Source organism: Cetorhinus maximus, chromosome 7 (genome assembly GCF_964194155.1).
Source record: "Cetorhinus maximus chromosome 7, sCetMax3.hap1.1, whole genome shotgun sequence".
Taxonomy (NCBI): domain Eukaryota; kingdom Metazoa; phylum Chordata; class Chondrichthyes; order Lamniformes; family Cetorhinidae; genus Cetorhinus; species Cetorhinus maximus.
Window position 1 is genome coordinate 8,936,181 of NC_135885.1, and position 27,524 is coordinate 8,963,704.

General features: G+C 46.2%; 1 protein-coding gene across 4 annotated transcripts in view; it reads left to right on the forward strand.

Annotated features, from left to right (window-relative positions):
• Positions 1–2,567: 2,567 nt before the first annotated feature.
• The window catches only part of pnpla4 (patatin-like phospholipase domain containing 4), a 42,764-nt gene continuing 17,807 nt past the window's right edge, over positions 2,568–27,524 (forward strand). Inside the window, exons 1-5 of one of the 4 annotated variants that reach the window (XM_078545056.1) lie at positions 2,992–3,187; positions 4,098–4,179; positions 7,731–7,915; positions 18,100–18,194; positions 25,290–25,425. In XM_078545056.1, the coding sequence (XP_078401182.1) occupies positions 7,736–7,915; positions 18,100–18,194; positions 25,290–25,425 (411 nt within the window). In that variant the 5' untranslated portion in view covers positions 2,992–3,187; positions 4,098–4,179; positions 7,731–7,735. Of the gene's footprint in view, positions 2,724–2,956; positions 3,188–4,097; positions 4,180–7,730; positions 7,916–18,099; positions 18,195–25,289; positions 25,426–27,524 lie in introns of those variants that run through there. The other 3 variants (XM_078545055.1, XM_078545054.1, XM_078545053.1) reach the window with 3 other exon arrangements.

Here is a 27,524-nt window from a genome sequence, read left to right on the forward strand (position 1 = left end):
TTTTCAGTATATCATATCTTACTTAGGACAGAAAGGTCAATGTCCAAATGCCTGAGTTCTCAAGCTATGATGGTGATGCGGCACTCAGGTCTCTCACTGTTTGGGTTATCTGTGAGGGCCGTGACATTCCAGCTCCCATTTCGATGAATGGAAGATGCCTGTGCAAGATTATTAAAAATACCACCTTGTGGTGCTTTCACAAGAACCTCCAAAGCTGGTGGCAAGAAATGCAGTCGGAAAGCAGTGTCCTCTCCCAAGCCAACTTGCCCAACATTGTGGTGCTCATCACTCAAAATTGTCCTGCTAGGCAGGGTATGCCATTCCTATGCTTAACAACCCAAAGCAACAACTCTCAGTCATGGCAGGAATCTCTAAAGAGGACAATGGAAATGCTTTATGGATGTCCTCAAAGCATTCCTGAAGACGTCAAACATCCCCACCAACTCATGGGAGATCCGGTTTGTGACTGACCAAAATAGGGTGCGCAGAGGTGAAGTTAAGGCATTGGAAACATCCAAAAAACCCATCTAGCATCATCTCCAAGCATCATCTGCCCCACATGTGGCAGAGTGTACAGATTGCGCATTGGAATAATCAGCCTTCGAACCCTTCAAACTGGAGTCATCCCAGATCCCAAGGGACTGCCAAAGAAGGAAGGACAGTGCCACCTGTGGCCTGGAGGTATCATTACAACACATTGCATTGGTACAATTGCAGGAGTACCCAGTTTCGCCAGTGACCAGGGGATACCATTACAGCACAAGACCATTGGTGTAATTACAGTAAAACAGCACTGCCAGTGACTGGGTGGTATAGTTACAACACATCGCCACTGGTGCAGTTCCAGTATTACAGCATCGTCAGCAACTGGAAGGTATCATAATAACACATTGTAAATGGTGCAAGAGGAATTCGCCAAGGCTCCTTCAACAGCACCTTCCAAATCCACAATCACTACCATCTAGAAGGACAAGGGCAGCAGATAGATGGGAACACCACCACCTGGAACTTCCCCTTCAAGTCACTCCTGACTTGGAAATATCTCAACGTTCCTTCACCGTCACTGGGTCAAAATCCTGGAATTCCCTCCCGAACAGCACTGTGGGTGTAGCTACACCATATGGACTGCAGTGGTTCAAGAAGGCAGCTCACTACCACCTTCTCAAAGGCAACTAGGGATGGGTAATAAATGCTGGCCCAGCCAGCGAAGCCCACATCCCATGAATGAATAAAAAAAAAATTACAGCAATACAGCAGCACCAGTGATTTGGAAGTGTCATTACAAGACACCACACCATTTGCAGGTGGAATGTATACCCAATACCCTCAATTTGGAGATGTCATTACATCAACAACATACCACTTGGCAGGTACAGGAAAACATTGCCAGCGAAAGGAATGTCACAATGCAGCTAACAGGTCGGCTTGCAATCATAAATGAAATATAGTGAAAGGAACAGAGGAAGTTCGGGGTGTATTTTCAGGCCAGAGTACAGGGAAGTGAAATTATAACAAGTGACAGCCAGGGATGGGATGTTGACATACAGCATCGCCTGTAGGCCATGATCGGTAATTGTTACAGCACAGCACCTCCACCAGGCCAGGATGGGTAATTGTCATGGCACAGCACCTCCTGTAGGCTGGGATGTGTAATTGTTAAGGCACAGCGCCTCCTATAGGCCAGGATGGGGAATTGTTAAGGCACAGCACCCTCTGTAGGCTGGGATGGGGAATTGTTAAGGTACAGCATCTCCTGTAGGCTGGGATGGGGAATTGTTAAGGCACAGCGCCTTCTGTAGGCTGGAATGTGTAATTGTTAAGGCACAGCACCTCCTATAGGCCAGGATGGGGAATTGTTAAGGCACAGCGCCTTCTGTAGGCTGGAATGTGTAATTGTTAAGGCAGAGCACCTTCTGTAGGCTGGAATGTGTAATTGTTAAGGCACAGCACCTCCTATAGGCCAGGATGGGGAATTGTTAAGGCACAGCGCCTTCTGTAGGCTGGAATGTGTAATTGTTAAGGCACAGCGCCTCCTATAGGCCAGGATGGGGAATTGTTAAGGCACAGCGCCTCCTGTAGGCTGGGATGGGGAATTGTTAAGGCACAGCACCTCCTGTAGGCTGGGATGGGGAATTGTTAAGGCACAGTGCCTCCTGTAGGCCAGGGTGGGGAATTGTTAAGGCACAGCGCCTCCTGTAGGCCAGGGTGGGGAATTGTTAAGGCACTGCACCTCCTGTAGGCCAGGATGGGGAATTGTTAAGGCACTGCACCTCCTGTAGGCAGGGATGGGGAATTGTTAAGGCACAGCGCCTCCTGTAGGCCAGGGTGGGGAATTGTTAAGGCACAGCGCCTCCTGTAGGCTGGGATGGGGAATTGTTAAGGCACAGCGCCTCCTGTAGGCCAGGGTGGGGAATTGTTAAGGCACTGCACCTCCTGTAGGCCAGGGTGGGGAATTGTTAAGGCACAGCGCCTTCTGTAGGCTGGGATGGATAATTGATACATCACAGCACCTCCACCAGGCCAGGATGGGTAATTGTCATGGCACAGCACCCTCTGTAGGCTGGGATGAGTAATTGTTAAGGCACAGCGCCTCCTGTAGGCCGGGATGAGTAATTTTTGCAGCGCAACGCCACCAAGCGACGGGGAGGTTTAATAGAGCCAACAACCAGGCGGATTCATAGCTGGTAAACATTTTGCGGTGCAATGAGCGTCGACTTGCGCTGGTAACGATTCTGTTGATGAGTAATTGTGGTCAACATGTAACACGGAGCAAATAGGAAACCCCGGGATTAGGGAGTAAACAGGCGGCTGGCGAGGGGTTTGGGGAGATTGAGGGCGGGGCGGCCGCGCGCGTTTGGAATTGGCCCAGGAGCCGCCCCCGTCTGGGTTGCTAAGAGCGGGCCCTTAGCAACCGGGCGCAGGGGCGGAGCCTGCGGGCGGGCGAGGGGGGGGAGCTGGCGGCTGAGCGGCGGTGCGAGGGTGGGGTAAACCTTCCACACGCCGGTCCTGCTGCTGGGGTGAGGGAGGCTCAGCCACAACAACAACAACAACAACAACTGGGAATGATCAGGACGCGGATAAACGTCTCCTTTCAGCAGCAGGTTCGGGGTTGTCACTTGGAAAGTCCCGCCCGTTTCCCCATTGCCCTGGGACGGACACTGAGGACCTCATCTGCCCCTCGTCGTGGGTGAGACACACAATCCAACACTTGGGGAAAGACTTGCATTTATATAGCGCCCGGGTGGCTGGGGTTGGTGGGGGCGGGGGGGGTGGCGGGGTTGGAGGGGGGGGGGGGGGTTGGAGGGGGTGGGGGGGGGGTGGGGGGGGGGTGGGGGGGGGGTGGGGGGGGTGGGGGGGGTGGGGGGGGGGGTGGGGGGGGGTGGGGGGCGGGGGGGGGCGGTGGGGGGGTTGGGGGGGTGGCGGTGGGTGGGGGTGAGGGGGTGGCGGTGGGTGGGGGTGAGGGGGTGGCGGTGGGTGGGGCGGGTGAGGGTGGCGGTGGGTGGGGCGGGTGAGGGGGTGGCGGTGGGTGGGGCGGGTGAGGGGGTGGCGGTGGGTGGGGCGGGTGAGGGTGGCGGTGGGTGGGGCGGGTGAGGGGGTGGCGGTGGGTGGGGCGGGTGAGGGGGTGGCGGTGGTGGGGCGGGTGAGGGGGTGGCGGTGGTGGGGCGGGTGAGGGGGTGGCGTTGGTGGTGGTGGGTGGGGTGGCGTTGGTGGTGGTGGGTGGGGTGGCGTTGGTGGTGGTGGGTGGGGTGGGGGTGGTGGTGGTAGGGGATGGGGGTTGGGTGGGTGGGGCTGTAGTGAACTCTGATTAAATGTAATCCAGGTGGTTTCATCCCATGATTTACGCCCCCCCCACCCAGCCATTAGTCAGTCGGGTGTGACCCGCTGCCTTCCTACGCCAATCGGAAAGCAAAAAGACTCATTACCCAATTGGATGATGCTTGAATATCTTCCCCCCCGCCCCCAATTTTCAACATTTTTGTCTATGACATCTTGGCAGTCTCTTCTTGACCTCCACCTATCACTGGCCCCCTATCGAGCTCTCCTGTCCCACCCTCTTTTACCAGCTTATATTTCATCTCATTTCTATTTTTCTTTAGTTCTGATGAAGGGTCATATGGACTCGAAACGTCAACTGTCACCCTCTCCGCAGATGCTGTCAGACCTGCTGGGTTTTTCCAGGTATTTTTGTTTTTGTTCAATGTTTTTATATCTGGTAAAGAGAAAAGTTCAAAGAAAATGACCAAAAAAAAACCCCAACTTTATTAAATGCCCTGACGATTTTTCTCCAGGGATGCACAGAGCAGTGTCCTGGAGATTGACCTTCAATTCCTGGAGACTCCAGGCCAGTTCTGGAGGGTTGGCAACCCTAATAGCACCTTTCAGGACCACCCAAGGTGCTTTACAACCGACGAAGCACTTTTGAATAACAGCAAAATGCTGACATCTGAAATAAAAACAAGTGCTGTAAATACTCAGCAGGTCTGGCAGCACTTGAGGAGGTCGAAACAAGAGTTAATATTTCGAGTCCAATGTGACACTGCTTCGGAACTGAAGAAGGGTAGAAATGTGATGGGTTTTATGCTGTTGAGAAACAGGGAGGGAGGGGGGGTCAGGTGGAACAAAAGGGAAGGTCGGGGGTAGGTTAGAGTGAGGGGTAGATTAAGTACCAAAGATGTCATGGAACACAGGCAAAGGGAGTGGCAATGGAAATAGTAAAGAAACAAAGCATTGGTCCAGAGTAGGTGTTAATAGCAGCAAAAGATCAGCTCTGAAAGAAAAAAACATGAAAGCAGGGTACAAACTGGCACTTGGGGAAAAATTCAAAATGGAGAACAGAAATCATGATCTGGAGTTGTTGAATTTAGTGTACTTTAAGTTCACTCACTGCTGTAATGTAGGAACTGTGGCAGCCTATTTGTGCACAGCAAGATCCCACAAGTAGCAATGTGATAGTGAGCAGATAATCTTATCTTTGTGAGGTTGATTAAGGGATAATTGTTGGCCAGGACAACAGGGGGAACTTCCCTGCTCTTCTTTGAAATAGTGCCATGGGACCTTTTATGTCCACCCGAGAGGGTGACCTTGGTTGGTTGTTTCATCCGAAAGATGGCACCGTCGACAGTGTAGCAACTCCCTCAGTACTGCGCTGGAGTGTGAGCCTTGATTTTTGTGTTCAAGCCCTGGAGTGGTCAACAGGACTTTAAACTAGAAAGTGGGGGGGATGGGAAGGGTAAAACTCCAAGAAGTATGACTAATGGAAAATAAAGCAGCAGGTTAGCGCGGGAAGTGGCGGGGGGTGGATTCAACTTCATGGAAAATGATGAAAAAGCTGAAAAGAAAGGAGAACCCAGGAGAGGCTATTAAAGTCTCCAGAACACAAAATAGGACAGTGTGTTTGGAAAGGGCTAGGAACCTAACTTCGAGCACATCAGATAAAGGGACGACAATGAGAAAGGGGACGGGAAATACAGGACTGAAGGTGTTGTATTTGAATGCACGCAGTATACGAAATAAGGTAAATGAGCTTGTGGCGCAGATTGAAATTGGCAGGTATGATGTGCTGGGCATCATGGAGACATGGCTGCAAGAGGAAACATAGAAACTAGGAGCAGGAGTAGGCCATTCGGCCCTTTGAGCCTGCTCCGCCATTCATTATGATCATGGCTGATCATCCAACTCAATAGCCTGCTCCCGCTTTCTCCCCATACCCTTTGATCCCTTTTGCCCCAAGAGCTATATCTAACTCCTTCTTGAAAGCATACTATGTTTTGGTCTCAACTACTTTCTGTGGTAACGAATTCCACAGGCTCACCACTCTCTGGGTGAAGAAATTTCTCCTCATCTCAGTCCCAAATGGTCTACCCCATATCCTCAGACTGTGACCCCCGGTCCTGGACTCCCCCACCATCGGGAACATCCTTCCTGCATCTACCCTGTCTAGTCCTGTTAGAATTTTATAGGTTTCCCTGAGATCCCCCTTCATTCTTCTGAACTCCAGCGAATATAATCCTAATCGACTCAATCTCTCCTCCATATGTCAGTCCCGCCATCCCAGGAATCAGTCGGGTAAACCTTCGCTGCACTCCCTCTATAACAAGCACATCCCTCCTCAGATAAGGAGACCAAAACTGCACACAATATTCCAGGTGTGGTCTCACCAAGGCCCTGTACAATTGCAGCAAGACATCCCTGTTCCTGTACTCGAATCCTCTGGCTATGAAGGCCAACATACCATTTGCCTTCTTTACCGCCTGCTGCACCTGCATGCTTACCTTCAGCGACTGGTGTAGAAGGTCACCCAGGTCTCGTTGCACATTCCCCTCTCTCAATTTATAGCCATTCAGATAATAATCTGCCTTCCTGATTTTGCTACCAAAATGGATAACCTCACATTTATCCACATTATACTGCATCTGCCATGCATTTGACCACTCACTCAGCTTGTCCAAATCACACTGAAGCATCTCTGCATCCTCCTCACAGCTCACCCTCCCACCCAGGGAGTTACTCATTACTCATTATTCTGTAAGATTAGTTAGTGTGTTTTAGATAATTTTTTGGTCAATAGCAAAGAAAATGATCAAATATATTATTGTCTAGTTATACAAATCTGCTTTATGCAACATGTACAGTTGCCTGGATAAGGTACTAGACTGGCAACCTAGTTTGTAAATTCACATTCCAAAGAATATCCTGCTAGACTGATGCAACTATTAGCAAGCTAAATCAACAACCAGTTTTTGAACTTTATTTTAAACTGACATGAGTCCTAGTCCAGGATTCTCTTAAGGTTAACTTGCAGATTGAGTCGGTTGTTAGGAAGGCAAATGCAATGTTGGCATTTATTTTGAGAGGACTAGAATATAAAAGGGATGTGCTGCTGAGGATTTATAAGGCTCTGGTCAGACCACATTTAAAATATTGTGAGCAATTTTGGGCCCCGATCTCAGGAAGGATGTTCTGGCCCTGGAGAGGGTCCAGAGGAGATTCACGAGAACGATCCCAGGAATGAAAGGCTTAACATATGAGGAACGTTTGAGGACTCTGGGTCTATACTCGATGGAGTTTAGAAGGATGAGGGGGGATCTGATTGAAACTTACAGAATACTGAAAGGCTTGGATAGAGTGGACGTGGGGAAGATGTTTCCATTAGTAGGAGAGACTAGGACCCGAGGGCACAGCCTCAGAGTAAAGGGAAGACCTTTTAGAACAGAGATGAGGAGAAACTTCTTTAGCCAGAGAGTGGTGAATGTATGGAATTCATTGCCACAGAAGGCTGTGGAGGCCAGGTCATTGAGTGAATTTAAGATGGAGATAGATAAGTTCTTGATTGGTAAGGGGATCAAAGGTTGCGGGGAGAAGGCGGGAGAATGGGGTTGAGAAACTTATCAGCCATGATTGAATGGCGGAGCAGACTCGATGGGCCGAATGGCCTAATTTCTGCTCCTATGTCTTATGGAATGGGATTTGAAGCCATAGCCGCCTGACTCAGGTGTGAGTGCTACCCACTGAGCAATAATTGATCAATAATAACACCAATTAGCCTTTTAACTATTTGACATGCCTTAAAATCACTCCAAAATCTATAAAGTGAATGCACTCAGTTCTTAGCAGTTCTCCCCAGTACTGACAATTGGGATGCTATGAGTAACCACTGGAACTTGGCTGAGGGGAGAGCTGGATGCTTCATTTAATGATTTTTACCTTGTTCTTTCTTTCCATTCATACAGTTGAAATGTGTCCCCTCAACCTGACTTTTAGTGCCTGTGGATTTTTGGGGATTTACCACTTGGGGGCAGCAGTTGCTCTTTACAGACATGGAAACAAGTTGCTCAGTAAAATACAGAACTATGCAGGAGCCTCTGGAGGAGCTTTGGTTGCAGCTGTTCTGCTTTTACAACCTGAAAAACTAGAGGTGAGTAAGAAAGGAGATACAATAAGCACCAGACCATGGATTATCTGCAATCAGGATTTCCATCAGGCAGCATTTTTGCATGTGAGTTTCCATTTGATGTTATTTAACCTCACTTTCCTGCTCTTCCCTCGTGCTCTTTAACATTTTTCACTTTCTCTTTCAAGTGTTAGCCTCATTCATTCATGTCTTTATTACCTCTAAATTCCAGTGCACTCTTGGTTGGCCTCCTGTTCTACCCTGCATAACATTAACATCATCCAAAACTCCACTGTCCATGGTTTAACTTTCAGCAAGTGCCATTCACTCATCACCCCTGTGCTTGCTGACCTACATTTTCACCCGGTCAAGCAACGTCTTGATGTTAAAATTCCCATCCTTGTTTTCAAATCCCTGCATGGACTCGCTTCTCTCTATCTCTGTAATGTCCTCGCCTCACAACCCTCAGAGATATCTACACCCCTCTAATTCTGGCCTCTCGAGCATCCCCGATTTTAATTGCTCCACTACTGATGGCCATGCCTTGGCCCTAAGCTCTGGAATTCCCTCCCTACACCTCTCCGTCTTTTTACTTTGCTTTTCCCCTTTAAGACATTCCTTAAAACCTACCTCTTCGACCAAACTTTTAGTCACCTGACCTAATAGCTCCTTATATCCTTTAGGGAAGGAAATCTGCTGTCTTTACCCAGCCTGGTTTACACGTGACTCCAGACCCACAGCAATGTGGTTGACTCTTAAATGCCCTCTGGAATGGCCTAGCAAACCATTTGGTGCAAGGGTTAGTAGGGATGGACAACAAATGCTGGCCTGGCCAATGATGCTCACATCCAATGAAAGAATAAGGACAAAAAGTGTGTCTTGGTATCTAATTTTGTTTTATAATGTTCCTGTGAAGTGCCTTTGGATGCTTTATTACGTTGGAGGTGCTATATAAATAATGTTGTTGTCGATTCCAGTCTAGATGCTGTGATTGGCTTCAAAATCCATTTGTGGCAAAGCATTGCACCTTCTAATAACCATCGGTGTGAAACAATGGCTCCGATTTTGCAGTAGTAATAACAACAAAACTGCCAATGTTCACAATCTCCTCTGAAACTGACAGCAACTTTGGAGTCTGCTCACTGAAGTGTGGAAATTTAGCAGTTGCTGTCAGCGATTCTGAGCTTCTCTATTGGGTGTGCGGTTGAGTTTGGAGTCGGTTAGAAATCACTGAACTGACGAGAACTTGCCCTTTCACACTATTAATCTTACTGTAAATAGCTCTTGAAAAAAGTTACACTTTGAATTGTATTTTTAACAATGAACTAAGTTTGTAATTATTGTTAACTAAGCTCTCTAGCCCTGAAAACTTAATTTTATGCTGAGTGTGTTGTCAAGGAGCCCTAGCAAAACTGAAGTCAATGGGAATCAAGGGGGAAACTCTCCACTAGTTGGAGTCACACCTAGCAGAAAGGAAGATGGTTATGGTTGTTGGAGGTCAATCGTCTCAGTTTAGGGACATCACTGCAGGAGTTCCTCAGGGTAGTGTCTTAGGACCAACCATCAATGACCTTTGCTCCATCATAAGGTCAGAAGTGGGGATGTTTACTGATGATTACACAATGTTCAGCAACATTCATGATTCTCAGACATTGAAGCAGCCTGTGTCAATGTGCAGCAAGACATGGACAATATTCAGGCTTGGGCTGATAAGTGGCAAGTAACATTCGTGCCACCACAAGTGCCAGACAATGATCTTTTCCAACAAGAGAGAATCTAATCATCTCCTCTTGAAATTCAATGCCATTACCATCGCTGAATCCCCCTCTTTCAACATTCTGTGGGTTACCAGTGACCGGAAACTGAAATGGACAAACCATATAAATACTGTGGCTACAAGAGCAGGTCAGAGGCTAAGAATCCTGCAACGAGTAACTCACCTCCTCATTCCCCAAAGCCTGTCCACAAGGCACAAATCAGTAGTATGATATACTCTCTACTTGCCTGGATGAATGCAGCTGCAATAACTCAAGAAGCTTGACTCCATCCAGGACAATGCAGCCCGCTTTGTTGGCAACCCATTCACTCCCTCCACCAATGATGCATAATGGCAGCAGTGCGTACCATCTACAAGATGCATTGCAGTGACTCGCAAAGGCTCCTTCGACAGCATCATCCAAACCCGTGAGTTCTACCATCTAGAAGGACAAGGGCAGCAGATGCATGGGAACACCACCACCTGTGAGTTCCCCTCCAAGACACTCGCCACCCTGACTTGGAAATATATCACCGTTCCTTCACTGTCACTGGGTAAAAATCCTGGAACTCCCTTCCTAACAGCACTGTGGGTGTAGCTACATGAGATGGACTGCAGTGGTTCAAGAAGGCGGCTCACCACTGCCATCTTGAGGCAATTAGGGATGGGCTATAAATGCTGGTCTAACCAGCGATGTCCATATCTCGTGAACAAATAAATATAGAAAAATTACTCTGTAATAGAATTGAAGGAAAGTAAACTTGTACGTGCATTTTAAAAAAAATTCAGCTTAAAATGTCAATCTGTTAGACATTTAAATAGGGGAGACTGCTGTTAATACTGATTTGGCCATTTGCTGCTGCCATTGCATGTGATCTGTGAAGTGATTGTATATGCGTGTCATTAACAGGCAATCTTCAACCACAATAGAAGCAGTTCTGTTGGACTGCACAAGAATGTTGGTGGAGTTGCAGTTATCAATTATCCCTGGTTAGACCATAAGACCATAAGACATAGGAGCAGAAATTCGGCCCATCGAGTCTGCTCCGCCATTCAATCATGGCTGTTAAGTTTCTCAACCCCATTCTCCTGCCTTCTCCCTGTAACCTTTGATCCCCTTACTAATCAAGAACCTATCTATCTCGGTCTTAAATACATTCAATGACCTGGCCTCCACAGCCTTCTGTGGCAATGAATTCCATAGATTCACCACTCTCTGGCTAAAGAAGTTTCTCCTCATCTCTGTTCTAAAAGGTCTTCCCTTTACTCTGAGGCTGTGCCCTCGGGTCCTAGTCTCCCCTACTAATGGAAACATCTTCCCCATGTCCGCTCTATCCAGGCCTTTCAGTATTCTGTAAGTTTCAATCAGATCCCCCCTCATCCTTCTAAACTCCATCGAGTATAGACCCAGAGTCCTCAAACGTTCCTCATATGTTAAGCCTTTCATTCCTGGGATCGTTCTCGTGAACCTCCTCTGGACCCTCTCTAGGGCCAGAACATCCTTCCTGAGATACGGGGCCCAAAATTGCTCACAATATTCTAAATGTGGTCTGACCAGAGCCTTATAAAGCCTCAGCAGCACATTCCTGCTTTTATATTCTAGTCCTCTCAAAATAAATGCCAACATTGCATTTGCCTTCCTAACTACCGACTCAACCTGCAAGTTAACCTTAAGAGAATCCTGGACTAGGACTCCCAAGTCCCTTTACACTCCAGATTTCTGAATTCTCTCCCCATTTAGAAAATAGTCTATGCCTCTATTCTTCCTACCTAAGTGCATGACCTCACACTTGCCCACACTGTATTCCATCTGCCACTTCTTTGCCCATTCTCCTAACCTGTCCAAATCCTTCTGCAGCCTCCCCGCCTCCTCAGTACTACCTCTCCCTCCACCTATCTTTGTATGATCTACAAACGTAGCCAGGATGCCCTCAGTTCCTTCATCTAGATCATTAATGTATAAAGTGAAAAGTTATGGTCCCAACACTGACCCTGCGGAACTCCACTAGTCACCGGCCGCCATCCTGGGAAGGACCCCCTTATCCCCACTCTCTGCGTCCTGCCAGACAGCCAATCTTCTATCCATGCTAGTACCTTACCTCTAACACCATAGGCTCTTATCTTACTGAGCAGCTTCCTGTGCGGCACCTTGTCAAAGGCCTTCTGGAAGTCCAAGTAGATAACATCCATTGGCTCTCCTTTGTCTAACCTACTCATTACCTCCTCAAAGAATTCTAACAGACTTGTCAGGCATGACCTCCCCTTGATGAAACCATGCTGACTTTGCCCGATTTTACCATGCACTTCCAAGTATTCTGAAATCTCATCCTTAATAACGGACTCTAAAATCTTACCAACGACCGAGGTCAGGCTAATCGGCCTGTAATTTCTCGTCTTTTGCCTCACTCCCTTCTTAAACAGGGGGGTTACATTAGCGATTTTCCAGTCCTCTGGGACCCTCTGGGATTCTGGTTTGCCTGGTCTGCCTCATCACTGTCTACATGAGTCCTCAAATTGCTGCTCTAAGTAACTATCTGCTTTCTTATAAGCATTATTAAACCACTCTTTACATTCAGTACTTTTGCATCATGAGTATGCTAATTTAAATGGGGGCCCGTGATGACTAATCCATTTGAAAAAAGGTAGGGGAGTCCTCCATGGTTTCCTGGTCAATATTTATCCTAACAGGTTGACATTTTAGCTTGAATTTTAAAAAAAATCATGTGTGTACAAGTTTACTTTCCTTCAATTCTATTACGGGGTACTTCTATATTTATTTGTTCACGAGATATGGACATCGCTGGTTAGACCCCAGCATTTATTGCCCGTCCCTAATTGCCTCGAGAAGGCAGTGGTGAGCCGCCTTCTTGAACCACTGCAGTCCATCTCATGTAACTACACCCACGGTGGTGTTAGGGAGGGAGTTCCAGGATTTTTACCCAGTGACAGTGAAGGAACGGTGATATATTTCCAAGTCAGGGTGGCGAGTGTCTTGGAGGGGAGCTTGCAGGTGGTGGTGTTCCCATGCATCTGCTGCCCTTGTGCTAGACGCCCGTGGGCAGCTTTCTACGAGGTCAGTGCTTTGATCTGTGTCAATATTCTGCTTCTAGTGTGAGTCATAAATTTATGTCTTCTCATTACTAGTAAGTGAAAAAATTTTTTTCTCTGTTTTAACCTTCTCAAAAGATGAACACCTCTATTAGATTTGAGAACCGTAGGACATTTTTTTGCATTAAAGGCACTACATAAATATTTGGCGTTGCAGCAATAATGTTAGGCCATCCCTCTTAAGTATTTCTGCTCAAATTAATAGTCACTTATTTGAATGACAAGTCACGGTGTTGTTCAATCCTTGGTTTTGTGGCAATACCGCTTATGTTGTGGGTTATGATCTCTTTATTCATTCCATATCACGGTGACCAAAGTTGTGCACAGTGCTCAGAACTGTCACTTAAACCACAGTGATGTGTAATGCCAGTGTATCAGAAACTGCAGCTGAAATGTCACAGACTTGATCAGACTTGAAGCAATTGAAAAGTTATCTGTGGTCCGGTGGGTAGCGCACTTGTCTCTCGAGTCAGCTCGTAATGGATTCAAGTCGCACCACAGAGACCTGAACACACAATCTAGGCTGATAGTCCAGTGCAGGACTGAGGGAGTACTGCACTGTTGGAGATGCTGTCTTTTGATGTGATGTTTGACGGACATGAAAGATCCCATGGCTACTATTTTGAAGAAGCCAGGGGAGTCCTCCATGGTTTCCTGGTCAATATTTATCCTTTAATCAACATCAGCAAAACAGATTATTTTTCCATCATTGCATTGTTATTTGTGAGAGATTGTTCTGCACTTGTTGGCTGCCATAATTCTTACAGTGACTACACTTCAAAGAAAGCACTTCAATGGCTGTAAAGGACTTGGGGGATCTTGGAAGGTGCCATATGAATGCAAGTTCTTTCTTTGCTTTCTCTTGAAAATCAAACTTGGCATGTTTCCCAAGGCTTCTCCCTTCCGCTCTTGGTGTCCTGAACTAAAGACTTTAGCCATTTGTCCATTGTTCCCTAATGGAGAGAATACAGAGACACCACAGAAAAGCTGAAAATGGAGAAATGAATCAGCTTAGAAAGGCAAGGGCCCCCACACTGAGGCAAATACAGATCCATGTGTATATATTAACACAAAAATACAGATATGCACAGCTAGAGAGACAAGGGTGTGATGTTTTTAAAATTAATTCACAGGATGTGGGCTTCGCTGGCTGGGCCAGCATTTATTGCCCATCCCTAGTTTCCGTTGAGAAGGTGGTGGTGAGCTGCCTTCTTGAACCGCTGCAGTCCATGTGGTGTAGGTACACCCACAGTGCTGTTAGGAAGGGAGTTCCAGGATTTTTTGACCCAGCGACAGTGAAGGAACGGTGATATATTTCCAAGTCAGGGTGGCGAGTGACTTGGAGGGCAGCTTGCAGGTGGTGGTGTTCCCATCTATCTGCAGCCCTTGTCCTTCTAGGTGGTAGTGGTCGTGGGTTTGGAAGGCGCTGTCTAATGTATATCTTCATTAGGCTTTAACTCATTGGAGGCCACAAGAGCTGACAGATTTTGGCTCCTGTTCAAAAAGTATTGAAGTAACTAAATCTCCCTTTCCTGCTTTAAGGCCCTCCCACTTCAGAGGAGTAGGGCAGGATTTTAAAGCCCCGCCAGGGCCAGGGACAGCACTTGAGGCAGGCCTAGAGGCCCTTCCTGTCTGCTTGTGTGCTACAGCAGCTGCAGGCCATCCTCTAGACATCTTCCTCCCACACCCTCCACCCGTGCCCCATGCACGACAGCGGTGTTCTGTCTGTAAAAGCCATTTTTAATCTTAAATTTACGAAAGCTGAATAGAGAGGGCGCCTCCATTTTGAAGTGCCCCCTCCTTCCTTACCCTCCATTGCAGGCTGCTGCTGCTCCTTTCAAGCTGGAAGGCCTCTGATTGGCCCCTCCAGCTTTGAGAACCAGCACGCTGAACTTAATTGAATGGTGAGCCCGCTCTCTGGCCGTTAACTGGCTGCCCCTGGGGACAGTCATGTTGAATCAGTATTTTCCACACAGTGAAGGATCTGAACCACATTTGAGCCTGATCTCAGAAGTACCACAGGGAAAATCCTCCCATAATCTCAGCTGACACTCCAGTGCAGTTCTGAAGGAACCCATCTGGCTTTGTAATGTGGATTGGCTTCCCAGCCCTAAAGAATTGGACAAACCTGGTTAGCCACACATCTTCCACTTACCCAATACTTTGCTGCACTTATCCTAACTTGGATCAAGTCCTGATCAACCTTCACCCACTGTGCTCACTGTCCCATACTCCCCCCCCCACCACCATTACCTTGGATATAAAATTATTATAGTTGTGCCCATGGTCCCATTCTCCCCCCCCCCGCCCCCCCCCCCCCCACCCCCCTCATCTCTGTACCCTCTTCCACCCCCACAACCCTCTGAAACATTGCATTCACCCGATTCTGGCTTCCTGTGCATCCCTAATAACCATTGTCCCATCAGTGGTGGTTGTGCTTTCAGTTGGCTAAGCCCTGAACCTTGAAATTCTGCCCCTAAAACCTCTCTCTGTATATTATGGCATTCCTTTAAAACCTACCCCTTTGACAAAACTCTTTGTCACCTGTCCTAACGTTTCCTCCTTTGAATCAGTTTTTTTTTGTCTACTTAAGTTGTGTGAAGTCCCTTGGAATATGTTACTATATTAAAGGTGCTATATGAATGCAAGTTGTTTGTTGCTGACCAAAGCAAAGCACTTTCTGCGCCAGACCTTCTGAAATATGACCCTTTTCCCTGTGCAGAGGTTTTCTCTTATCTGCGGTAGGTGACGCTTCTGATGATGTCTGCCACGCTTCCTTTGTTGGTTGCCCTTGTCCTCGTTGCAGCTCGGTCACTTTTTCTCTCACTTTCCCATGTACGCTTTCCACCACCTCCTGATGAGTCTTGCATTTCAGCCAGCCCTCGTCACCATTTTCTAGCTGTTTTATGAAATTTGTTCACGGGCCATTAAACCTTTGACTGCCCATTTAGATATTAGTTGCCATTATCTGTACACATGACTGTTATTTGGATTCCCCCTGCTCCCCCGCCCCTCTTTGCTGTTATCAGCCCTGAAGTCCCTTTACTTCCAGTTCTGGCAAAGGAATCCTAACACTCCTCTGTTCAAGTGGTGAATAAACAAACCATGGCCTTCAGCCAACTTCCAGGACCACAGCGATCTGTCTTCCCTTTGTTTTCAAGAAACTGCTGCACCTGCTGTGCATGTCAGAATTTCAAAATTCACAGCTGTGTTAGATTATTTTTTGTGTGATACCGGGTTGTGGGGTTCTTTGCTGATAATAAAACCTAATGCCCACAAGTATATGTTTAATGCCTCTAGATGTTTGGATGGCTACTGTACAGCATTGTGTGTTTTCTTCCCTCCTCTCGTGGAGATGGTGGCGAACGCTAGGATGTGCTCCAACGGTGCCATGCTGGCATCCACACATAAGCTGTGAAACTTGATGGTGACTGTCGGCTACCTATTACCACAACGTGGGTAGCAAATGATGCATCAGTTCCTCATTCTGTCCTCACCTAATGTCCATACTTATTATTTTGAAATGCATAAGGAATACTTGGCTTTATAAACATCAGGCTGGATTTTCGCTCCCAAGTCAGGTAGCTCGCCAGGAAATTTCATGACTCACTGGACCTGCCTCGGTAAAACATACCCTGAATCGTGTGATTTTCACGTTGGAGGGTGGGTTGGAGTTTGAACCTCCGATCCAGGGAGCAGAGCTTTGGTGGCCACGGGAGCGGGTGAGTGCCGAGGCCACTCATACCATCCATGCCAACCCAATGCCAACTTATGCTCTCCTCAACCTCCGCTTGGCCCCTCATAACCTTCATGCCAACTCATGGGTCCCACCAATGCCCTCACCCAGCCCCTCGGCCTCTCATAAGTGCCATACCAACTCAATGCCAACTCATGTCCTCAACCAACTCCATGCCAACTCATGTCCTCAACCAACTCCCTTGGCCCCTCATACCCTCCATGCCAACTCACGCAGACCTCAGGAGCCATACGGAGATGAAAAAAAAACTCCTAACAATCTAATACAGCTCTCGCTCTTCCACACTTGATAGTGGGAAAAAAAAACTCCCATTCCAGAAACCCACTCAATGCTTTTAAATCTCTCCAAGTGTTTAATCTCATAAAACAAGCACACTTCTATTCAGACCCCATATCAGTGATGGCTAATCCTTTAATAGCCTCTTTAAACTGTCATCAAACTGTGAACTCTGAACATCTTGCTAAGATAAAAAGTTTTTGAAACCCAGTCAAGCATTCATAATGACATCATGATAGCCCTTGCGGAAATTTCACCAAAAAACTGTTAAAACTGCATGAACAGATGCTACTGTTTTCACCTAAGCTGCAGCAGATGACCCATCAATCAAAGCAGTTCAGCAGAAGGTTTTGTTTAACTCTCATTGGCAGCTGCAGCCTGTTTTTTTTTAAGTTTAAAGAGCAGGGGATTTAAAAAGCTTCATATCATGACAGCTATACAGACCTTATCCACCCTTGAAGAACGTTTACGTCCACTCCATCAATTTGTGACCCAGAATTGGATAGCCTGAAATGGGGACTTCTGCACCCAGGTCCTGTACACTCCTTTTAAAGGCCCAATTCGGCCCATAGAGCACAAAAGCAAGGATGCTATGCTAAACCTTAATAAACCTAACTAGTTAGGCCCTAGCTGGGGTATTGCATACATATCTGGGCAGGAAAGATTTTAGGAAGGATGCCAAGGCCTTAAAGACAGTGCAGAGGAGATTTACTAGAATATTACCATTATGCAGGACTTGAGTTATGTTGAGAGACTAGAGAAGCCAGGGTTCTTCTGCTTGGAGCAGAGAAGGTTAAGGATAAATTTAATAGAGGTGTTCAAAATCACAAAGGATTTTGATGGACTAAATAAAGAGCAATTTTTTCCAGTGGCAGAAGTGGTGACTGGAGACAGAGATTTAAGATGTAAAAGAAGCAAAGACGAGATTAGGGGAAAAAAAAATGAGACAGTGAATTGTTCTGATCTGGAATGGGCTACTTGAAAGGATGTTGGCAACTGATTCAATAGCAAACGGCAAAAAAACTGAAGGGGAAATGTTAGCAGAGCTGTGGGGAAAGGATAGGGGAGTGAGATTAATTGGATAGCTCTTTCAAAGAGCTGACACATACGATGGACTGAATGGCCTCCCCCTGTGCTGCATCATTGTACGAAATGGCTGGTGATCAGGAGATGGGACACCGGCTAATTTTTAAACCTAATGCCTTACCATTCTGTATGGTTCAGTCAACCCCCCTAAAATGATTGGAGGGAGACCATTTTAATTTTCAATTTCTCTTTATCTGTTCCCTCACTCCCCCTCCCCCTGCTTAGCAATGCAGAGAATTTACTTACGGATTTGCAGCTGATGTCCGGAAACAGAAACTTGGAGCTATAACACCTGGTTATGACTTTATGAAGCAATTGAGGTAAGAGAAGAACATAGGAATAGAGGAGGCCATTCAGTCTCTCAAGCCTGTACCACCAGCCAGTTAGATCATGACTGATTTGTACCTTAACTCCATTTAACCACCCTGTGACACCCTTGTGTCACAAAAGTCTATCAATCTCAGTTTTCAAATTATCCCCCAGCCTCTGCAGCTTTTTTGGGGAAGGGAGCTGTAGATTTCCACAGCCCCACATGTAAAGGAGTGTTTCCTGACAACAGCACTGAATGGCCTAGCTCTGATTTTAATATTATACCCAGTTTCTCTGGGGCTCCTTATTGTCACAAAGGCACTTGCAATAGAATTTCAGCTGAGTGGAAAATTTCCTCCCCTTTGACGGTTATGTGACTAAAAGAAAACTTTTTGGCTTAGGAATTCACAGACTCCACACCTACTTTGCAGGCATAAAATAGGTGCCTAAGCGGCCAATATGGTAAGGATGGGTGCATGAACGTTTCACTCCAGAAATGCGTTACTTGCCATGGTTCCAGTCTAGACCTCCAGGGCTTTCTACTCAAATATGAGGTAGGCTGTTTTCATGTGCAATAAAAGGGCTTAATACCTGTTTTAGAAGTCCTTTCTGAAATTGGGCAGACCTGAATGTGGCTTGCTGTGCTCAGGATAATTTTACGTACTGCCTAATCTTAAAGGGCCAACCTTAAAGCGACTGCCTCCAAATGTTAAATGGCCACTTGAATGTTTCAAACTCTACCACAATCCTGAAAACCACTGTTGGCCTCCGCCGGGTCCCCTCACGATCAATGGGGAGGCAACCAACCCAACTTTGTACTCATTGTACTGGCCAGCTGCCTCTGGGTGCATGGTCTGAGGAACCATTTTGTGGATGCGATGATAAACCAACTCTGTGACTGCCCACTTATTTGGTTCCATGCTGCTGATCAATGAAGAACGCAGATGGTGTAGCTGTTATCCAGATTTAAATTCCTCCCTCCACCAACAGGAGCAAAAAAAAACTCCCCTCCAGATTCAACTCACTTGCCACTTGCTGCTAATATGAAGTGGTTTAAGATGTAATTAGATGCAATATGGACATTAAGGGATATGAGGAATACACGGGAAAGAGGAGCCATGATCTTATTGAATGGTGGAGCAGGCGTGTGGGATTGCTTGGCCTGCTCCTATTTCTTATGTTAATATAAATTCTTCTTTATTTTCTTTGGCTGTTGTGCATTAGTGACATTGCAAACAGAAAAGAAATGTTTCCTCATTAATATTTCTAGTGGAATCGTAAAAGTATTCAGATCAACACATTTAAAATTTCAAAACTAATGGCCAAAGGAAATTTTCCTCTGAGGTCGAGTACAGGTGGTTATTGGCCTGTCACATACGAGGATTAAACATCTCCTCCAAGAAACACTCAAACATCACTGCAGGAGTTCCTCAGGGTAGTGTCCTTTGCCCAACCATCTTCAGCTGCTTCATCAATGATTTCTCTTCCATCATAAGGCCAGAAGTGGGGATGTTTGCTGACGATTGCACAATGTTCAGCATCATTCACAGCGACTCAGATGCTGAAGCAGTCCATGTGCAAATGCAGCAAGACCTGGACAATATCCAGGCTTGGGCTGCCAAGTGGCAAGTGACATTCATGCCACACAAGTGTCAGGCAATGACCATCTCCAACAAGAGAGAATCCAACCATCACCCCATGATGTTCAATGGCGCCAGCATGACTGAATCCTCCTCTATCAACATCCTGGGGGTTACCATTGACAAGAAATTGAACTGGACAAGCCATATAAATACTGTAGCTACAAGAGCAGGTCAGAGGCTAGGAATCGTGTGATGTGTAACCCACCTCCTGACTCCCCAAAGCCTGTCCACAATCTACAAGTCAGGAGTGTGATGGAATACTCTCCACTTGCCTGGATGAGTGCAGCTCCCACAACACTCAAGAAGCTGGACACCTTCCAGAACAAAGCAGCTTGCTTGTTTGGCACCCCATCCACAAACATTCACTCCCTCCCCCACCAATGCACAATGGCAGCAGTACGTACCATCTACAAGATGCACAGCAGGGATCCACCAAGGCTCCTTCGACAGCACCTTCCAAACCCACGACCACTACCATCTAGAAGGACGAGGGCAGCAGATAGATGAGAACGCCACCACCTGAAAGTTAACCTCCAAGTCACTCACCATCCTGACTTGGAAATATATCGCCGTTCCTTCACTGTCGTTGGGTCAAAATCCTGGAACTCCCTTTCTAACAGCACTGTGGGTGTACGTACACCACATGGACTGCAGCGGTTCAAGAAGGCAGCTCACCACCACCTCAAGGGCAGTTGGAGATGGGCAATAAATACTGGCCCAGCCAGTGAAGCCCACATCCCATGAATGAATAAAAAAAAACTTCCAACGTGACGACCAGATGAAGAAAATCTACTGATGATCATTGTATTTCATCCAGAAGTTCTCACTATTTTCCAGCTTTTAAAAATAATTTCATGGGCGATTAAACCTATTAGTGACTCCTCTTAATAGTAATTGATATATCTGCAACACAGCTAATCTATTGTTTCCCCCATGTTTACTTATAACTTAAAGATTTTAACCACTAAAAATGAAATTTGGTTTAATTATTTTGTCTTCCCTGCATACGCTTAGTGACAATCCTGCCACTGTTAGAGTTGATAAACAGGAGCAGGTATTAGAAAAGCTGGCTGAGCTTAAAGTTGATAAGTCACCAGGTCTGGATGAGATGCATCCAAGCATACCGAGACATATTGAGGAGGCACTGGCCAATATTTTCCAGTTATCCTTAGATAGAGGAGCAGTGCCAGAGGATTGGAGAATTGCAAATGTTGTACCCTTGTTCAAAAAAAAAGGGTATAAGGATAAACCCAGCAACTAAGGGCTAGTCAGTTTAATATTGGTGAAGGGAAAGTTTTTAGACACAATAATCCAGGACAAAATTAACAGTGTATTGGACGAGTGTGGCCTAATTAGGAAAGCCCAGCACAAATTTGTTAAAGGCAAACCATGTTCTAGCTTGAGAGAGTTTTTTTGATGAAGTACCAGAGATGGTTGATGAGGGTAATGTGCTTGATATGTTGTACATGCACTTCCCAAAGGTGTTTGATTAAGTGCCACATAATGGAATTGTTGAAGCTCGTGGAGCAACAAGGGCTGTGGCAGCATAAATACGAAGTTGACCAAGTGACAGGAAACAAGAGTAGTGGTGAATGGTTGTTCTTTGGAATGGAGAAAGGTATATAGTGGAGTTCCCCTGGGGTCAGTGTTGGGACCACTGTCTTTTTTGATCTATGTTAATGACCTAGACCTGGGTGTACAGGGCATAATTTCAACATTTGTAGATGACACAAAACTCGGAAGGATTTGGGACTGTGAGGGCGTTAAGTGGTCAACTTCAGGAGGACCATAGACAGGTAATGCAGAGAAGTGTGAAGTGATACATTTTGTTAGTGTAAGGAACTTTTTTTTTCTGTTGGACTGTTGTAAAGAACATTTTTTTTATTTTCTGTTGGACTGTGGATTAGAATTACAATAGCTACAGGTTGAAAGACATGTCCACTGGAACAGGGTGAGAGATATATACAATGTTGCAGTCCTGGAACAGGGTGTGCCATGAAAGACAGGATGGTGCCAGAAAGGAGTCCTGGGCCAAGGGAACTGCCTGACAACAGCATTTTAATTGGCTCCTGATCAGGCGACAAGGGTTTTGTATGGGAGCAGAGCAGAAAGCTCCTGGCCTTCAAAGAGAAAATATCTAAAATCTCTCTTCCTCATATCTCTATAACTTTTCTCTCTCTGAGGAAACCCCTCTAAAAAGGAATTGGGGAAAACCACTATTAGAGACATTGCAAAGCAAGTTCTCAACCAGTGAACTAAATACTGAAAGTGCTGGAAGACCACCTCGTGTCATCAACAAGAACTGAAAGGAATTTGGAAGAAATCAATCAAAATCAACCCATTGAATCCTGTACTCTGGAATTGGTGCTATTGAAGTATTTTATCCCATCCTTAAAATCCCTGTTTTTGTGTGTCGTATGTGTCTTGTAAGTGTGTGTGTATAGGGATTTAAGAAGGGGGTAGAGTTTAAGTTTTATAGAGTTAGAAATTTGCAGTTCATATTTCTTTCTTTTGTCACTGGTTAATGACCGTTTGTTCAATAAACAGCTATTTACTTATTAAGTTTACAAACCTGGTGGTTTGATCAAACCTTTTCACATTTGTTGCGACTCTGGTAGCAGTGGGGCTGCTATCCCCAGTGAGTCGTGACATTAGGAAGAACAGGAAGAGGCAATATAAATTAAAGGATACAATTTTAAAGGGGGTGTAGGAGCAAGGAGCCTGGGGGTTGTGAGGGTGGATGGCTCAAACCGCCCCACCGCTGCCCCTTCCCCCCAACTGGAAGGAAAGTCAGTGTGGAGTTACCCACTCCATGTTGGTCTGCCCCAAAGCCATAAAGCACTGCAGGTGGGCTAAACAGTGGCAGAATGGGATTTCTCCTCCTCACTGGGGAGGAAGCCCTGCCTTCAGGAGCTGCTGGCCAATCTGATTGGCCGGAAGGTCCATCAGTCCTGGTAGCACCAAGGGTGCATTAGTGGGCACTGCTGGGAATGCGACAAGGGAGCAGAAGGCCCAATGGATCCCGGGAAGCAGTTAAGTCTGGGGTCTTGGGCAGGGAGTGTTTGAGCAGGTTAGGGAGGTGGGTGGTGGCTTTAAGGCTTTAAGGTAGGAAGAAAGGGTTTTCTATCTTGGGTGGGGGTGGGGGGGGAGAGACTGCCCCCAATCTGCAAAGTGCAGCCCTTGAAAATAGAACCTTCTTTCCTGCCTTTTGAAGAATTGAAAAGAAATTGGGCTGTCCACACTGACCATTTTATGGCGTGGGCAGCGTATTGTCGGGGTCAATTGGCTGAGTAACAAGCCTAATTGACAAAACAAAAACAGAATTACCTGGAAAAACTCAGCAGGTCTGGCAGCATCGGCGGAGAAGAAATCAGTTAACGTTTCGAGCCTTCATGGCCCTTCGGCAGAACTGAAGCATAGTTAAGAGAAGGGAGAAATATAAACTGGTTTAAGGTGGAGGGGGGGGGGGCGGTGGAGGAGAGAGACGTTGAGGGTGTGGTGATTGTGGAGATGAGCAGATAATCAAAATATGTCACAGACAAAAGGGTCAAAGAGGTGTTGAAGGTGGTGATATTTGTCTAAGAAAAGTGCTAATTAAGAATGGAAGACAGGATATTCAAAGTACAGCTCTAGTGGGGGTGGGGTGGAAAGACTAACAAGGTTTTAGTTTTAGATTTAAAAATAATGGAAATAGGTGGGGAAAGAAGAATCTATATAAATTATTGAAAAAAAAGGGGGGAGGGGGAGAAATGGGGTGGGGATGGGGGGAGGGGGAGTTTAAGATCTAAAGTTGTTGAATTCAATATTCAGCCCGGAAGGCTGTAAAGTGCCTAGTCGGGCTGAATATTGAATTCAACAACTTTAGATCTTAAACTCCCCCTCCCCCCATCCCCACCCCGTTTCTCCCCCCCACCCCTTTTTTTTACAATAATTTATATAGATTCTTCTTTCCCCACCTATTTCCATTATTTTTAAATCTAAAACTAAAACCTTGTTAGTCTTTCCACCCCACCCCCACTAGAGCTGTACTTTGAATATCCTGTCTTCCATTCTTAATTAGCACTTTTCTTAGACAAATATCACCACCTTCAACACCTCTTTGACCCTTTTGTCTGTGACATCTTTTGATTATCTGCTCATCTCCACACCCTCAACGTCCCTCTCTCCCCGCCACCCCCCCCCCCCCCCCCCCCCCCCCCCACAACCTTAAACCAGTTTATATTTCTCCCTTCTCCTAACTATGCTTCAGTTCTGCCGAAGGGCCGTGAAGGCTCGAAACGTTAACTGATTTCTTCTCCACCGATGTTGCCAGACCTGCTGAGTTTTTCCAGGTAATTCTGTTTTTGTTTTGGATTTCCAGCATCCGCAGTAGCTTTTAGCTTTTTGTTTTTATCTTTAAGCCTAATTGACACTTGATTATCTACTTAAACATGGAGGGTGGGCTGCTGATTTCTGCGCCTGCCCACCCACCCTCCATATTGTGGGGGTTAGCTTGGGGTGGGTGGGAAGATGGTGGGTTGGGCACCTGCCCTATTTTACGTGACACCCTCCCCCCTCCAAACTGAACCAAGCTCAATGGGGGAGGTTTGAGAAATTGGCTTAAAAGGCATGCAGAATTCTAGGCTTTATAGAGGCCTAGGATACAGAATCAAGGAAGTTATGATAAATGTTTCTAAAACACTGGAGCATTGGGTCCAATTCTGGGCCCTGCATTTTGGGAAAGATGTGACGGCCTTAGAGAGGCTGCAGAAAAGATTTACGAATATAGTTCCAGGGATGAGGTACTTCAGTTACGTGGAAAGATTGGAGAATTAAACTAGTGTTGTTCTCCTTGGAGAAGAGAAGGTTAAAAAGAGATTTGATTGTAGTGTTCAAAACATGAAGCTCTTAAACAGATTCTATAGAGAAAATTTTCTATTGGCACAAGGGTCAGCATTTAAGGTGTTTGGCAAAGGAATCAACAGCGACATGAGGAAAATCTTTTTTACGCAGGAGTTGTTAGGATCTGGAATGCGCTGCCTCTGAGTGTGGTGGAGGCAGATTGAATTGGAACTTTCAAAAGGGGAATTGAATAAGCAACTGAAAGAGAAGAAAATTGCAGAGCCACAGAGAAAGGGTGGGGAAGTGGGACTGGCTGAGTTGCTCTTGCAGAGAGCCGGCATAGGTACGACAGGGCCAATTGCCTCCTCCTGTGCTGTAACCATTTTATGTCATTCCTGCTCCTCTTAATTCGCGTTCCCTCTTCTGATGCCACATTCAGGGCTGCAATGTTGCAGTTATGAATGTTTAACTCACAATGTGAATGTGATTAAGGTGAAGCTTTAGTTTGGTTAGATTGCAGGAAGCTTGTATATGAATCATGTAGATTTTGCCTTTTCTTATATAAAAACATAGCGTTCCAGACAGGCCAGGAATGCTTAACAGTGGAAGGCAAGTAATGTAATTTGTGCTTTTACTCCTAAGGGAGGGGATGGAGTCCATTCTTTCTGCTGATGCCCATAAGAAAGCTCACAAACAGCTCCACGTGTCAATCACAAACGTCAAGACGCTGAAAAATTGTTTGATCTCCTCGTTTCCAACCAGGGAGGACCTCATAACGGTAACTAATCTCAGATTGCGTGGGAATGGATAGTTGGGTTTGCTGTGCAAATGTTAAGAGAAAAAGATAATAAAGACTTGCTTTTATGCAGCACTTCTCATGATGCAGGGTGTCCTGAAGTACTTTACAGCCAATGAAGCCATTTTTCTGAAAAATGCAGCCACTGTTGCAATTTTGTTCCTACATTACAACAGTTCAATCACTAACTCTGGTTCTCCGTTCCCTATCCTCAACCCTCTGTGCAAAAATAGACAAGAATCTCCCGCTCTCCTTAATATCTTACTTTTACTCCTTTCAATGACCCCTCGTTCTAGACTCCTCAATCAATGCAAACAGACTGGCTCTATCAACTTTGCCCCAGCCTTCATAATTTTAACACATCTATGTCACTGATAACCTCTTCTATTTCGGTGAATACAGCTACAATTTTCTGGTCGTTCCTTGTATTTGTAGTTACTTAAAGTAGACATAACCCTATCGAATCCGCACTGTTGGCTGGATCACACCCTTCCCCCCCCCCACCCCCCCCCAAGCCGCCGCCTTCCCGGTGTCCCTCCCACTGGGCGTGTTTTTGGCAGGGGCCACATAAAGTATGTCAAGTGGCTAGCCCAACACCTTCCCACTCACCCCGACACGGCCCCCATAATACAGAGAGTGTAGGTAAGGCGCCCACTAGCTCGTCCTTGCCCCTTAGGCCTATTGAGGCCCTTAAGTGGCCGAGTAAGGTCCTCAGCTCCCCTGCACTGCCAGAATACACTGGGCAGTGGAGGGTGGACGAGAGTGGGAATACCATTTTTATTTAACAAACTTAAAGGTGGGAAGGAACGAGGAGTTCATGTTCTTTGGGGAAGGTGTCCTGGCACATAGGGCGGCGGTGGGGGGGGGCACTCCCCAAAATGTTATCTCTCTTGTGCCTCTCTCCCTGTCCTCCAAAATCCACCTCCAACCCCTTTGCTCCCACCTCCCAGGATGCCTGATCCCTCTCCACCCAAAAAGCCCAGAACTTACCTGGGTCGGATGTTCACCTTCGATCTTCAAGGGCCTTCCCAGCAGTACGCACTGCTAAATTCTGGCGCTGCTGGAACTTCAAGAGCTGCCAGAAGCCTGATCCTCAGTTTGTTTAGAGCGCTGGCCGCGTGTTATTGTCATGGGGTGGCTTTTTTTAAAGCTGGTTGGATTTCGACTGACTTTTTTTTGGGGAGGATGAAGAGGGGTGTTGAGGACCAGTATGCTCACCAACCCCCCTGTAAAATTCAGCCATGTATTTTTGTTTGCCATAACATCCTACCTGTAGTGTAGAGCCAAAAGCTATGCACTGTGACCTGACTAATGGATTCACTATTACATATACTGCTTTACATTCTGTATCACTAACCTGAGAAGTGCATGCCACAGCCTCTTAATTCTGATTCACTCCCTCTCTCTCTCTTTCTCGCACTCTCATTCTGGCTTCCTCTTTCTTTCCTTCTTTCCTTCTTTCCTTCTTTCCTTCTTTCCTTCTTTCCTTCTTTCCTTCTTTCCTTCTTTCCTTCTTTCCTTCTTTCCTTTTTTCCTTTTTTCCTTCTTTCCTTCTTTCCTTCTTTCCTTCTTTCCCTTGCTTTCTCTTTTTCTCTCCCCTCTCCTGTTCTATATATTCTCCCTTTCACTCTTTTTTCCCGTCTTTCCTATCATTTTCATTTTCTGTTTCCCCTTTCTTTGTTCTTCTGTTTTATCTCCCCATTTGTTTTTGTGACTCTATTGCTCCTTACCTTCCCCATCATTCAATGGGAGACTGTGGAGGAGGAGGTGGAGGCAGACAATGAAAAAGTAGGTGTGGTGTAATCGTGAGCATGTCGGCAACTTTAAAATCACAAAGGTGAGGTGACAATAACTTACAGTAGTTTCATTAGAAGTTGCTGCTGGTAATCGGGGTCTCAAGGTAGGGAACAAACTCAGTGGACCAAGCTAAAAGCAAAATACTGCATGTGCTGGAAATCTGAAATAAAGACAGAGAATGCTGGAAAAACTCAACAGGTCTGACAGCATCTATGGAGAGAGAAAGAGTTAACATTTCGAGTCCGTATGACCCTTCTTCAGAGCAGTTCTGAAGAAGGGTTATA